Source organism: Elephantulus edwardii, unplaced genomic scaffold, assembly GCF_000299155.1.
Source record: "Elephantulus edwardii isolate Elephantulus edwardi_28Jun2011 unplaced genomic scaffold, EleEdw1.0 scaffold00015, whole genome shotgun sequence".
In the NCBI taxonomy this organism is placed as follows: Eukaryota; Metazoa; Chordata; class Mammalia; order Macroscelidea; family Macroscelididae; genus Elephantulus; species Elephantulus edwardii.
This window is the reverse complement of record NW_006399765.1, coordinates 5,066,378-5,082,084: the sequence shown is the minus strand read 5'-3', so window position 1 is coordinate 5,082,084 and position 15,707 is coordinate 5,066,378. Positions and strand designations below refer to the sequence as shown.

Genomic DNA, 15,707 nt, shown 5'->3' with positions numbered 1-15,707 from the left:
TCCATTTACAGAACCGGCCAGTACTGTGTACAACATATAAATACATGATAAAACATTAGAGGTGCATAGAGCATACTTACAGAAGCCAAAAAGTTCACTTTATACATCCAGAAGAGTTAAAAATATAAAAATAAACACACACTGCTTTGAAATGTAAAATGACTTTCACGTACACAGGTGTGTGGAGATGCCCACTCCCGCTGAGTCCAAGGCTACAGAGTGAGGGTGTCAAAGGAAGGGCTCCCTTGCCAAACCTCTGGACACCCGACTTCAAGCTCTATGGATGGCAATGCCACAGGAAAAGAGCCCCATTTCCCTGGCCTCATTGTCCAGGCAGCTCTGGTCAAGGCTCCAAAACATCGTGTGGGCCAGTGGATCGTACTGGGCTCCAAACATGCCTCAGTGAGTGGAGTTGAAGCTCAAACAGGCCCCGACACTGGACATGTGACCATCTGTGACCTGAAGGCCAGCAGCTGCTCCAGCCCCCTGGTGGGGAATGCTGGAGTTACTCTAACCTTAGCTGGCCAGCTTCCCATGAGATGGAGGGAGTGGGCAGTGGAAGACTGACATTGCTACTCAGTTCAGGCAGGTTGGCCTCTGGGAGGGCACAACCTTCTCATTATATATCAAGTCCCTCTGGGCGTCAGCCAGGATCCCCAAGCCACACGAGGCTCAGGCATCAGCTTAGGCAGCCCGGTGGGTCACCCCAAAGCAGTGGTAGGTGACAGAGGGGCTTTAGCACTGTAAATTTTAGGGGGTGGCAAGGGTGCTCTTGCCTAGTGAGACAGCGACCATTATACCAATGATATTCTGTTTACAGCTTTAAGATCAATCATTATCAAAATACACACACTGAACAGACAACTTTTCCCATGGCCATAATTTATTATCTCACCACAAGGCACAATACACAGAGCTTGGAGGGTCCAATACAGTCATCGTGACAGAAGGCGCCACAGCCCTGGCACATGATCATGGCTTTGAGGCTGCAGGCGCACTGGAGCGAGATGCTCTGCACGGTGCTGCTGTCGGTGAACATCTGCAAGGACAGCGAGGCGCTGGGGCTCGCACCGAAGCGGGCCTGGTGGCTCAGCTGCACCACGCTTCCAGCAAGGCCTTTGGGAAAGGTGGGGGAGCTAGAGGAGTAGTTAAAGCTGGTGGAACTCAGTTGGAGTTTAGAAAGCTTCCCATACAACGCCTGCTTGATGTTGAGTTGGGAGGGAATGGAAGAAGGCTGGCCGAGACCTTTCCCAGATTCTCTGGGTAACTTCCAGAAAGGCAGGTCCATGACAAAGGGCATTCCCTGCAAATGATCCATCAGCTCCAGAGGACTCTGCCCAGTAGCTTTTCTGTCCTCCCCATTCACCTTGAGTGGAGTCCCCACAAACGTCTTCTCACTCTTGATGCTACCTGCAGGAGTAGGTGACGGCTTTGGCACCCAGTCTTCCCTTGTAGCCTGCACCTCACTGGACACACAACTTTTGGTTGGCCCCAACTTCCTGGTGGAAACACCAGGTGGTGGAGCGGGGCCCACAGGCCTGGGGCACTGAGGGGCTGCTGTCACATTCCTAGAGCCAAAGAGCTTCTTCCCTTGGCCTCCCACACTATTCTGATCCCCCAGAGACCAACTGGCTTGGTCAGGACCAAAGGAGACAGTGTTTGGAGAGAAGCTTGGGGCTCTCGAGGTAGCGAGTGTCCCTGGACTTCGGCCTGCAGCGGTACTGGCATTCCTGCCCTGGGACAGGTCCCGGGTCTCCTTCGGATCTTCAAAATTGAAGGGAGAGAATGGCTCTTTGGAATTCGGTTCTTCCAGTTTCCCAGAGGGAGCTACTGGACTCATCCCGGTCACAGGATGCAGGGAATCTACACTTGGGACTGTTGTGGAAACTCTCTGGGGTGCTCCTGGGGCTAGGACTGTCAAATCAGTGTGCACTTCCTGGCTTTCACACACAACAGGCTCCTTCAAAGCTCTCAAAGAACTGGGGCTGCTTCTGCCAACTGTGTGACTGTCTTCCCCAGGATCAGAGAGAGGTCCCCTCCCCGCAGAGCTACCCTGGCTCATCTCTCTCTTAAGTGACATTTGAAGGGATTCGGGTCTGCTGCCACCATGGACTGAAGGAAGAACCTTTTCCAGGGGCAATTTACGCTGTAGCAACTGCATTATGAGTGGGCTGGGGGCCTCCACTGAGGACCCGGGCCTGTCCAGGCACACGGGCCTTGGCTGGAACTCAGTACTGGCCAGCAGCAGGGAGTCTGGGATCTTTTGAGGGCCTGCACATACACGAGACACCCAGCTCTGGGGAGCAACCATCCCATCTGTCCTTGTAACAAGACCTGGATCATCACTCATTTTGGTGAGTGAGTTGGACTGGACCCAACTGTGTTTCTCATCCTTGTCCACAACTGAAGATTCCTTCACTGTGATGTCTCCTGAATCTGCCTCACTGCTATCCTCAGTGAGAATGCCTTCAAAGTCAGAGGCTGTGTCTGTGGTTTCGCTGTGAGGGCTGGGTGCCTCAGTGTCACCATTCACATTAAATTTTTCAATGTGGACCTGCTTGCAGATGCTGTCAGTGCTGCTTGTGTCTTGAGATGGGGCTGCCCAGAGCCCAGGAAGGCTGTCAGAAGGATCACGATCCTCCTTGGCTGTCAACCTCCCTAGGAATGCTGGTATGTGGGGAGCAGCTGCCTCCCATGCTTCTCCAGCCTGGAGCTCAACAGACGGTACATTTTCCGTAGAGTTGGGGTCAGACTGTTTTGCTCCCTTGTCATTTGAAAGGTTGAGCCAAGGAGCTTCCCTGTCGGAAATGAGTGCCTCAGGCTGCAAGTTTTCTTGTCTAGCATCAATTTCCCTCAAATGTGAGCAGGAGCTACCAAGTCCTAATTTGCCACTGGATGGTCTGTCCTGTCGGCAATCAGCTAGTAATGTTCCAGGGGTGGAAATGGAGGTCACATTTACAGGATCCTGCATGGTGGGATTACCATCCGGAACCTGGTGAGTGCCTTCTTGCACTACAGTATCTTCCATTACAGATGGAACAGGAGCATCCTCTGGGGGAAGACTGGGTCCTCGGTCCTCAGCATCCTCTTCCCAGGAAGGGGTACCAGACCCACATTCAGTTCTAACATCCAGATGTCCCTCAGAGTGCTCAACCAATCTCTCAGGTACTGGAGTTTTTGAGGACAAGGGGGGCAAGGCCTGGCATGGCTGGTCCCCAGTGGGAACAACAGGGAGTTGGGGAGCATCTTCCAGCTCACTGGTGAGGGCCCCTGGAAGCCGCTGTGGGGTACAGCTCTCCTCCCTCCTGAGAGAAGCCAGGACTTCCGTCTCAGCTCCGGCAGTCCCAGTCTGGGTGTGCTCCCCATTTAGAGGACAAGGCGGCAGTAGTTGTGTTCGCTGTAGATCTGACGTACACTCTCCAGGGGCACTCGGGGCTCCCCTGGACTCAAGGTGGCCACAGGCCTCACCACCATCACCACTGTCGTCGCTTCTGCCACCTCCCTCATCGGTGGCCCCGCCGCCACCTCCACCCGGGCCACCCCCCCCTCCGATGGCAGTGGTGGCCGCCTCTCGCTGGGCTCGGGCCTGCAGAGCACGGGCTTTAATGTCTGCAAGGGTCCTGGCGCCAGTCCGGCCCCGGCTGGAGGGTTCCGTGTTGGGGACGATCCGGGGGCATATCTGGTAAGTGGGCTGACCTTTAACCACCCAGGGTGGTTTGATGCGTGAAAGTTGAATCTGCAAAGAAAGTTTAAAAAAAAAAAAAAGGAAAATGGTTTTAATTGACTGGATGATACAACCTAGCACAGAATTGTAAACTAGTGTCCTGGCCTAGAGAATCTTGTCCTTTTCCTAGAAAATGGACATCACCACCTCTCTGGGTGGCTGTGCAAATCAATGCAGCAAAGACTCCAACATTACGTAATGCAAGATTTAAAAGGCAAAAAGATTCCGACCTCTGAAGAGAAATTCAAGGAAAGTTCTCTCTTGGAGAAAGCTATCAGCCCCCAAGCAATTATTCCAAGGGCCTGCAGAGGGGCTGCAGGGTAGCCAGGAAGCGCAGCTACCTACCCGGATGGGCGGGACTTTGGGCTCTTCTTTAGTGGGCTGTGGCTTTTCGGTGTGAACACTTTCAATTGTGTTACGAAAGGACTGACGGTCTTCAAGCCGGGGTTTCTTTTCGGGAAAGGATGCAGAGGCCGCCTGCTCAAAGGATTTCCTCTTCTGGTCCTTAGGCTCCTGATCCGCAGTCTCCTGAGGCAAGCTGGGCATTCTGTCTGGAGCTGCAGAGGCACATGCCAAGGCATCCGGCTCGGTCTGGGTCTGAGAAGCTGCCGGTTCAGCTGGGCACTCAGGACGCTCTGGGCTGGGTGCTGGAGAGGAGACGCCTGGCTGGTGGGGATTGCTCACCCCCGCCGGGTCGGCCTTAGCCTCTCGATCCTTGTAGAGGGGGATGTCTGGTGCCACAGATTTCACGTCCTTCACAACCCCTGCCGATTCTGGCTCCTGCTTTTTGTATAGATTCCTTCTGGCTCTGGTTCGGAGATCTGGCCGAGAACGTTTCTTGAAATGCCCATCACGCTGCCGAGTAGCTAGACCACGCTGCGGCCTAGTCGATTCTCCTGAGACATGTAACTCACTCTTGATTTCAGCCTCCTCCTGGCCCAAGCTCTGCTGCAACGACTCTTCTTTGGTCAGACCCAACCTGAAACCAAACCCATACCATCAGCTATAAGAATAACGGTACTCAGGTATACAGGTAATTCAGAACACAATAAACACAACAGAAGTCTGCATGATGCTAATACTTAGCACAAAAAACCAAAGCTTAGCTTCACTATGAATAGCATTAACTAAAATGACCTGAGTGAAATGCACACAAGCACAAGAACTGGAAGATCATCTGCCTCAAACTTCCCCAAAAGCCCAGACTAAGACACATAGCATTAAAGGCCTTACTTCTGTCCATAGTAGTCTTCAAAAAATTTTTCTTTCCATTGCTCCACCTTCTTTTCTTTCTCCATTTCCTGTCGTATCCTGACTTGCATCTCATGTGTGAATTCACCTAAAGAGAAAGAAATCTTTTGTGGTGAGCGTACTCAGGGTATTAAGATCCGTCTGCGGACCGCCAATTCTTCTGTGTCAGGAATTTTTAGAGTACATGTGACTTGGGAACCACTGTGGGTGGGAACTCTATCTCCTTTGTGTGCACGCCCATCTTCACCCTCTGAGAACATGCTCATACTCAGGACAGAGCAGAAATTACTCATCCCTGTATCAATCAATCGGCCATTCAACAGAAAACAACACGTTTTCCAAAAAGAAAAACTACATCCTTACTCCCTGTGCAGAAAAGAATGTATATAATAGACCAACTGCTTATCAGAAAGAAAGCCTGCTAACCTTGGCTGTCATCTGAGAACTTGGATTTCAGGACTTCCCTGTCACCCAGACTGATAAAAGCGGCTCACTGTGCCTAAACTGCTTTTGCAAACAATATGGTTTACACTGAACATCTGCTTTCCTTTTAAGAGTCTGGATTTTGAGTACATGCCAGGCAGGTTGCCTATATGATCAGTCCCTAAGAAAAACCTTAACAATCTTCCCAGAAAAATAACATTTCACATGTACTGTCACAACTCATTGCTGAGGGGGCAGTAAACATGCCCTGTAAGACTCCACTAGTGTTTGTTGCTCCTCCCCTGCCAGACTTTGCTCCACGGGCTTTTCCCTTTACAGAGTTTGTTAGTATTCGTTCGTGGTAAGAAGTCATAGCAGTGAGTACAAATATATGCTGAGCCACGTGATTTCTCCAAGCAAATCATCAAACATGGAGGGGATCATGGGGACCTTTGGACACCTTCCAGAAACACAGCCCATGTTTGCTCAGCAAAGAAATTCAAGTAAAGATCACACTAACGGAGGTTACCACTGGTGACACCAGACCGACCTCAGCTCAAAGCAAAGCATACCTGAAAGACGCTTACAAGCATTTTATTGACTATGCAAAGGCATTCAATTTTGTGTGGGTTAAAGCAAGTTATGGTTAAAACAGAGAAGAATGGAATTCTTAACTACTGACAGAGAATCTGTACACAGACCAAGAAGCAATAATTCTAACAGACAAAAGGAATAATGCATGGATTAAAATCAGGAACTCCTAGGAGTATGTTAGGGTTGTATCCTCTCATCATCGTTACTCAATCTTATGCTGAACCAATAATCGAAGAAACTAATTTATAGAAAGAACTAAGCATTGTGAATAAGAGAAAGACTCATTAATAAACAACCTGCAACATGTAGATGAAAGAACATTGCTTGCTCAAGGTAAAGACGACCTGACGATATACTGATGAAGATCACAGACTACAGTCTTCAATATGGGTTGCACCTCAACATAAAGAAGCAAAAATCTTTATAACTGGACCAATAAGTAGTATGATGATAAATGCAGATAACGGAAACTGGCTAAGGACCTGTTAAAAGTTCTAGAGAGCAACAGTTATCACACTGAGGACACAGATGTGCCTGATCCGATGCAGGGAATTCAATCACGTCGCGTGTGTGTGTGTGCGTGTGTAGAGACAGATACATAAATATCTCACCTTATACATCTTTATTTATATATGAGACAGCGAGCGTGCGAGTGTGAGAGAGCATATGCATGCTCTGGTGCTTAGTGCTAAGAAGTTGCGCTGCCAACTCAAAGCCATGCAGTTTGAATCCACCAGCAGCTTCTCAGGAAAAAGATGGGTAAAGCCCTCCTATGCAATATTGTTGTTGTTATGTGCTGTTGAGTCGCTTGCGACTCATAGCGACTCTATGTACAATAGCCCTAAACTCTGCTCTGTCCTGTGCCAATCGCACTGTCTCTGACACACTAATCCCTATTACCCCAGTCACTGAATCAATCCACCTCATAGAGGGCCTTCCCCTCCTGCGCTGTCCCTCCACCCTCCCAAACAGGATGTCCCTCTCCAAGGACTGGTCTCTCCTTACAACATGTCCAAAGTATGCTAGATGGAGCCTCAGAATCCTCGCCTCCAAGGAGCCGCGCAGTTTAACCCTTTGCCATATACTCCCTTTAAAAACCTGCTGGAAGGTCAGGTCTGGGTCAGCTCCAACTTGATGGCACACAATAGCAACAATAACAGCAAAGAATAAGGAAAATGGAAGAAAAATGGGAAAACTGATGTTACACTATTGTAGTATTGTACTATTATAATTGTAATAATCAAAATACCCTGGAATGCCAAAAGGACAAACAAATGTATCTTGAATGAAGTACAGCCAGAATGTCCCTCAGAAGTAAGGATGGCATGCCCACTTTGGATAGTTGTCTTTATTAGGGGGGCCCAGTCCTTGGAAAAAGACCTTGTGTTTGAAACTGTGGTATAGTCATGCAATGGAATACTATGCTGCACTGAAAAACAAGGAACTCATGAAATATTATACAAAATGGTGACCCTGGAGGACATTATGCTGAGTTAAGTATCCCAGTCACAAAAGGACAAATATTACATACATAGTGTCAATGTTGTAAAGTGGGAATGACATCAGAGCTGGGGGGAAACTAAGGGGATAAATAATGTATACTACAGTGAAACAAATGAGGGAAAGACTATTTAGGAGGAATATATGATTAGGTATTACTGTCATGACAAGAGTTCAGAATGAAAACTGCACAGTGGAGTGAACTGGGGCAGGGGGGACTGTATAACAATAAATTATTTTTTTTTTCCTTTTCAAAGAGAAAAGCAAACTGTGGGGAGGGGTGGACAGGGAGGAAAGTATGCAATTATGAATGAATGGAAATTAAAGTCTTTGTAAACTTTCATTAAAATAAATTTTTTTAAAAAAAAAAACCCTTAAGATGGCCTGACAAAGCTGGCTTCAAAAATGGGCTCCAGCTCAGCAGTGACTGAGGATGGCCCAAGAGCAGGCAGTAATTCATTTCAGTCTATACTACACAGGGTTACTATGAGCAGGAATCTACTTGATGACACCCAACAACACAATAATCACAACACATACAAATGCTTAGGAGAAAAAACTCAACCAGGTCACTGCCACAGTGCACTATCATTCACCTACGCAGACAAAACTACTAGAAAGAATTAGAGGTTCTAGTGTGCTCGCATGGAGAGGAGACACAGGCTAGCTATAAACACAGAGTATAGTCAAAGTTAACAAGCACAGAAAGCCCACCATTAAAGGAATAGTGACTGATCAAACCCCCTGTACTGTCTTTAGAGCTGTGTGGCATGTTAACACCTACCACATTCATCAGACATGTGAGAAGAGCCTGCTTTATACCAAATATCCCTTGAGAGAAAAGAAAGAGGTTAATGAAAAATGAGTGCTTGGGTCTGAAATAGCAGGAGGCACGTAACACCACACATGGCAGGCGCATCTTGAGCCGTTAAGAGATGATGAAGTCTACCTACCGTCAGCCAGGCGTTCCCGCCAGCTCTGAGCCGCATGGGTGAAAAACTCATTATTCAGTGCACTGCTACTGAGACGTAATAGACCATCTGTCCCCACCTAGAAGATCAAGGGAAAAGAAATTACAAAACCTAGAGAACAGAAACCTACCCACCAAAAGACAATGAGGTGGCTGCACAGCCCACCTGTCTGTCCACTTCAGGCAGGAGGAAGAGCAGCTGCTGCTGGAAGTGAGACGGGAGGGCGTGGAAGGTCCGAGAGTTGATGAGGGCGCGCAGGTTGGTGTTGACAAGAATGGACCCGGGCGTCTCAAAATCTATCTCCTCCCCTCTGTTGCGCTTCATCTGACCTGTGATTTTTGGAGCAATAAGAAGTAAGATACAAGTTTTCATCTTCTTAAAGGGAAAAAGCAAGTGCCAACTGAGATAAAAAGGCAGGTGACAGCACCAAGTCACCCAGGCTTTTCTACAATCTACTCGGTCTTCAATTCACCCTAATTTGCATTTTACAACTGTTCTTTCCAGTTTACTGAGATTATCAGTAAACCGAGGACACAGCTGGATTTGCCCTTTCAGACAGACAAACCAGCCAAAAGGGGGCACTATTCCCAAGAAAGACTGAGTTGGTTGGGAGCAGGTTCTCGGTTTCTCAACTGGAGAAAAGGTTACGCAAAGCCCATTTGGAGAAATGTTAGAAGCTGTCTAAAAGCAAATTTTGTTAGTGTAGGAAAACCTTGTTACTACAGGAAAATCTGCAGAAACCTTCTGCGAAGGGACTGGAGAGGTATGATCTACATGCAGCATTGTTCAAAGCCAACCCAAATGTCAATATGTTAGAAGCCTAAGGAGGAGTTACTTTTACTTGAAAAATCACTAAGACTAGAGACCTATCACATTAAAATTAGAGACCTATCACATTAAGCACTGCTGCCGATTTGGAAAAAGAGCAAGACAGCATATCTAGTTTCCATTTGAGCAACAAAATAGTTTGAATTTTTAGATGTAAAGTCTTAATGATTTATTGTGGCCCACCTTATTTTAAAAAAGCACGACCTCTAAGAACTAAATCTGAGACAGCAAACTGCATACTTGATATGGAATAATTCCTGTGGGAGGTCAGGGGTGGGGACCCTGTAGCATTATTGAATTTGCTTGTATCCCCAATATTCAACATATGCTTCCATTAGGCTTACTGAATGGTTGAAAAAAAAAAAGGGAAATTCTGGTAGAAATTATACCGTAACATGGCAGGATGCCACCAAAGGAAACTTAGCAGTACCAGGTCAGACACCAAGCTAGGCCTTTACAGGGTCAGAGCAAGGACCTCTCCCAACCTATCAGAGAATATTTAGAAATAAAAATTAAGCAAAATACAAGGTCATACAAACAAAAACTAAGAGGGCTACCCAAGAGGTAAACAGTAAGATACAGAAATAGAAGACAGCATCTTCTCATTAGGCCTGCAGATAAATTTACAGGCAGAAAAACGAGTGCCAAGCCACTCACTCACCTGTGGCCGGCTTCCGGGAACCTCTCAGGAGCTGGGCAGAGTCCCTGGAGACCTCGGCCTGGCCACGAATAGCGGCGCTGCTCAAGGCCAGAGAGCCGCTGCTGCTGCTGGATGGGCTGCCACTCTCGCCGTCGGCGTGGCGGCCAGAGAACCCTGAAGGCACAGCATTCCACCGGTCAAAGGTATCACAGTCTGCACCCGGGGCTCTCAGCACTTACTTCTCCCAGTTCTCCCAGAGATGCTGCCAACAATGCCAGGTGCTTCTACATTCCAGCCCTGTCCTGATACTACCACAGCCTGGCTTTAAATCATCCTAAGAATGCCAAACCACTACCTCTATACAGGCATATACTGCTTTCAAAGTACCTACACGCTCCCTGATCGGCTCCTATGACCACCCTGTGAGAGGAGGGCACAGAGGGTAAGCACCTACACTGGGTCTCACCCCCACCGTGCTGCCTTCAGAGCTGGGTCTCCTGACTCTAGCTAAAGAGGTGAACTGGCACCACAGTCCCAAGGTCAGAAGTGGGTGACAGGGAGGGGACCTGAGAAAGCAGTACCATGACCATGATGCACACATACCTGATGCAGGTTCCAGGTGGGCCCCGTTTACCTTCAGAGGAGTCAGGACAACTCGAGGCAGCATCACCCCAGTCTTTTTCTTTTGTTTGTTTGCCTATTTTCCAAGAGGGAATGAAAAAGATCCTTGAGTCATATGCAGGTCCATAATTATCCTTCCGTCTCAGCAGAGCATCTGGTGGCTTTGAACCGTGCATCTCAGGGACTGCAGTACAGCTTCTTGCCACTAGGCCACGAGAGCTCACCAACAGGACTCTCTTGACCTAGCTCTCTTGGGCAGTGTGAATTTAACTGGCCTAGTGGATAACCTCCCAGCACTGACAGGTTACTGAGCTATGTGTTGGCCACACTATACGCAACACCATTTCTGCATGTCCTTATTCTAAACTGAAAAGAAATGTACTCTATAAATATGTAATTTGTTTAAAATTCTAAACTAGTAAGTAGCAGGCCCTTAACACAAACTGAGGTCTCTCTTTCTAAGCTCAAGTTCGCATCACAACTCTGTGCTACACTCCTCTTTTAAGACATCCCCCACCTTATTACAATCACAAAGAAAAGTTATTCAGTCAAGCAGAAACAAACAAGCAAATTATTCTGTCTCAAATCTACGGTCCACTTTTCCCACATCGTTCTCTTACAGGACAAGAAGACCCTCTATGAGATGGATTGATTCAGTGACTGGGGTAATCGGGATGGGTGTGTCAGAGGCAGTGCGACTGGCACAGGACAGAGCAGGGTTTAGGGCTGCTGTACATAGGGTCATAGAGTACATAGAGTTGCAAATGACTCGGCGGCACATAACAACAACAACAACAACAGGTAACCAAACTTAAGTTTCTCCATTCTTCTCACATCTGCCCTCACCCATCTTCCCAACCACGTCACCACCTCTCCCAACCTGTGAGGAAGCTCTGTAGCTGTCCCTGGAATTGGAAAGAAGTCGACTCTGAGATTCGGCAGAACAGGATGCATTTGAAGACGTTTCATCAAGAGATACTGGAAAAGAGGAAAATAAAGGTTAGTCCCTCAAGAATGCTTGTGGCTCTTCGCTCATCTTGTTAAGGGCACTTACCATCATTTTCGCCACTCACAGTGCTAGCTTCATTAGACCCACAGCTCTCTGCATCTGCTGTGTCCTCTGGCTCGTCTCCCTCCACCGGAGCTGGATTACGAGACCACTGCAGGGCATCCTTCTGTGACAGTAAGATATAACCCAGGTAAGCAAAGTCTCATACATTCTATCAACACACTGCTGAGCCATGGAGTGGATTCCAACTCTTAAAGACTGTATAGAACAGAGGAGAATGGCTCTAAAGGGTTTCCTAGGCTGTAATCTTTATAGTCTGCCAGCAAGAAGCTTAATCTAATGGGGGAGGAGAAAATAAAAATACTACAGTACAAAACAGGGTCACAGGTATATATAAGAACTGTAGAAAGTATCAGGGGAATAAAGCAACTAAGCAAACATGAAGAACTGAACAGAGTTCTAAAAGAAATTAGTCCCTAGGCAAATGGGTTCATAGTGGAGTGAAAGGAGGTAGGGGATTTTGAAAGTACAATGAGCAAACGTGAAAGAACACTTCAAACTCAGAGAAACTTAGATTTCAGCAAGGATGTGGGAAGCTGGATAAGTGAAGATACTAGTAGAGGGAAGACTAACAGGCAGTATTAAGAAAGACACTTTCCTAAGGGATTGTTTTTTATTGTTTTGGAGTCTTTGATGGGTACTAATCAGGTGAACAATCTATATTTCAGGGAAGCTTGGAACCAGGGAGAACTGTTAAGACACCAGAGATGTACACAGAAAAAAAAATGCTGAAGATCTGAACTAAGGTCCCAACAGTGAGGTCTGAATGCAGAGGAAAGCTCCATCTCACTTTTCATGACCTATCAGAGGCTTCTTCCAACAGGCTCTGTCCTACAGCCTCAGACTTAAACTCTTCTCATTCCCCAGGAGCTGCCTGATACCTCGTAACAGGGAAGGAATGTGAGTGAATCCTGGAGGTTGGAAGAGAGAGGAGCAGAGACAGAAGTTCTAAGGAAGGGAGTAGTCTATTATAAAGGTGTGTCAAGAAAAGCAGGTATAAACATGATTCTACCTCATAAAATTATACTACAAATCTTTATGAGGACCAAAAAGCTTATCAATTTCAAGGTTCCTCCCATCAACTATATTAACTGTTCACTAGTTTATGTTTATTCACTTAAGCTAAAACCATGTTGACTTTAATAAAAAAAGAAAATTATTTTTATATCTTTATCTTTTTTCCTTACAGGATTTAAATGCTCCAGAATCAAAAGCTAAAGAACATTTTTAGTATTAATCTTAAGATGTTTACAAACTGACATTTTCTTGAAAGAAATGTAATCTCTGAGTCTCACAGGTCAGCTGAGATAGAATATTTATTACTGAGCAGGGGGAATCTACTGGCAAAAAATAGTAAAATAGTGAATATAGTGAAAATAGTATAAAAGGTTCTTATACTGTCAGTGGGAGAGGAGACTTTTAGCAAAAACCTAAAAAATGTATGTATCTTTCACCTCCAAGTCTTAACATTTCCAAGTCCCAAATTTGTACAAAACATAAAAAGCATTCACTTATAAGGAAAAAAGAAATCAAACTAAACTGCATTAAAAACAGACAAAAGAAAATAAATACACACATATATATACATACATACATACATACAAAGGCAAGTTAATCTACAGTTAGGATGATAGTGGCAGTCTATAAAACGAAATAATTTGTATCTAGACTATATACATAACAAAAAGCAAGCCAGAAAAAACACTTAAAAGATGTGCATTCAGCACAACATAAAAAGGGATACACAGATAGGCCAACTCAAGTCATTGCTATCAAGGTGGAACCAACTCATAGCTGACACTTCAGCAGGTGTTTGGAGGAAGAGACTATTTCTCTTTCTCTTACAGACTCACAGGTAGAACTGAACTGAGCAGTGACACCTTTGGGTTAGCAGTGCAATTCCATACAGACTACACCACCAGAGTTCCCTATTGAGCTAATAAACATATGACAAGATATTTAATTTCATTAACAAGAAAAACACACAAGAATGAAAATTAGAAGCATAAGGAGATACCGACATAGCTACTAGAATGCCTAAAAGCAAACATTTGACAAAATCAAGTGCTGATTAAGAAAGTAGAAAAAGTACATAGCATATTGATCCAAACATCCTAAAAGGCAGAAATTTTATTCCCAGGTGTGGATTCCTTAGAGAAAGACATACACCAGACAGCATATAATAAATGTTCAGGGCAGCATCATTCCCAAGAGGCCAAACTATAAACACTGAAGAGTTCACCAACAATAGAATTAATAAAGAAAATAGTGTAGTCATAAATGAACTATTATTACACAGCAATAATACAAATTAATGGACTAATAAAGTGACCTGCAATTCAGATGAATCTTTAAAAAAATACTGAATGAAAAAAAGAAGATACAAAAGAATGCATATTGTATTGAGATTCCATTTGTAAAATCTTCAAACAGGCAAAACAAATTATATTGCTAGGAATGCAAACACAAGTAGAAAATAAGTAAAGAAAAGCAAGAAACTTACTTCCATGAAGTCAAGATAGTGGTTCCCTTTAGGGGGGAAATAGGAATCATGACTAGAAAGAGGTACAAAGGAAAGCCTGCCTGATTGACTATGTTTTACGTCTTGACCTTGGTATTCAGTTAGAAGGGTGTTCATTTGTAATATTTCACTGAGCTGTACATTTGTGTTCTCTGCATTTTACTGTGCTGTAAATCTATAATTTAAAAAAAAAGTCTGTAAGCAAAGGAAAACTAAAGCCATATTAAATAAAGATACAGAAAATTAAATGCCTAGGAAAATGCTGATAACACAGCTACCGAATGAAGCTGTTGACTTCATATAGTAAGATTTCATCATATTTATAAAAATAAATCCACATGAGTAAATCTGCACAGAAAAATCTAGGAAGGCAAAAAATATTCTCAGTCAAGTGTTAGCCATTACTCCCTTTGGGTGCGGAGCTGTGAGCACTGTGCTTTATCTATGATTTCTGGAGTTATAATTAACATGCACTGTTTTCATAACCAAGCAAGTAAGATTACAACCTCCGGGGTCAGTGAATGTGTGTTAAAGGCGAGGGATGGTTCAGAAAAGAAGGGTGAGAATATTTGCACAGCTCAAAGATTAGAATGTGTTAGTGATTATAAATGTAGAAGCTGCTGAATTGGTCTATGTTTTGTTGTGCATGTTTTCAACAACAAAATAAAGACATTTCTTAAAAAGAAATATATTTTTATTTTACAAAGAAAAGCTGGAGTGTGAAATGTTATACCAAATGAAGTAATAATTTCCCTTGAGGCCCTAGACATGACCTATGTATGCATTAGTTTGCTATATTGTGGTGGCTTGCTGTGTTGCTACTGTAACACTGGAAAACATGCCAACAATATTGCAAAGAGGACCTCTGGTAGTTTAGTGTTAAGAGTCCCACTGCCAACCCAAAGGCACAAAGTTCAACACTTTTCAGTTGCTCTGAAGGAGAAAGATGGGCAATTTCCCCTTTGCGATATACTGCCTCTGAAAACTCACTGGAGGGTCAGCTATGAGTTGGTTCTAACTTGACAGCACATAAAAACAAGTGTTTCAAATACCAACAGAGGCACATTTGAGTGGAGCTTCCAGATCAACAGACTATGAAGCAGAATGGGCCATCCACTTTTAAAATAGTAACTCTAACTCTAAAATAACTATAAACTGACTTATAGCTCACTCTCCAGTGGGCTTTCAAAGGCTTCTGTAAAGCACATGTGAGGTTGCCAATCTTCCTTCTGCTGAGCCACTGGAGGATTCAAACCACCAGAAGGCACTATCTTTGGTTTTGTAGCACGATTTCCCTAGACTACGCCAGCAGAACTCCCTCTAAAATAACAGGCCTTTGAGAACACAATGTATAGTGGTGGAACATTATCTGATTCAGTGCCAGAGGAAAGATGATGCCCTCAATTAGGAAGGAATTCAAAATATGCCAGGAAGAGAGTTAGCCTCCTCAAACTTAAGTCTACCCTAAATGCTCGGCTCCACAGTCAACACTCTTGGCACCAGCAGTCAGGAAATCAAAAAGCGTATCGCGATGGGAAAGTCTGCTGTTAGGGACCTCTCTAAAG

At 45.0% G+C, this 15,707-nt stretch overlaps 1 protein-coding gene across 1 annotated transcript in view; it reads right to left on the bottom strand.

Annotated features, from left to right (window-relative positions):
* Positions 1-886: 886 nt before the first annotated feature.
* Positions 887-15,707, bottom strand: part of ASXL1 (additional sex combs like 1 (Drosophila)) — a 70,766-nt gene continuing 55,945 nt past the window's right edge. The window contains exons 5-13 of the mRNA XM_006881688.1: positions 11,607-11,727; positions 11,433-11,530; positions 10,535-10,628; positions 9,953-10,105; positions 8,629-8,792; positions 8,446-8,542; positions 4,958-5,063; positions 4,070-4,703; positions 887-3,736 (exon numbers count right to left, since the gene is read on the bottom strand). Of these exons, the coding sequence (XP_006881750.1) occupies positions 887-3,736; positions 4,070-4,703; positions 4,958-5,063; positions 8,446-8,542; positions 8,629-8,792; positions 9,953-10,105; positions 10,535-10,628; positions 11,433-11,530; positions 11,607-11,727 (4,317 nt within the window). The remainder of the gene's footprint in view (positions 3,737-4,069; positions 4,704-4,957; positions 5,064-8,445; positions 8,543-8,628; positions 8,793-9,952; positions 10,106-10,534; positions 10,629-11,432; positions 11,531-11,606; positions 11,728-15,707) is intronic.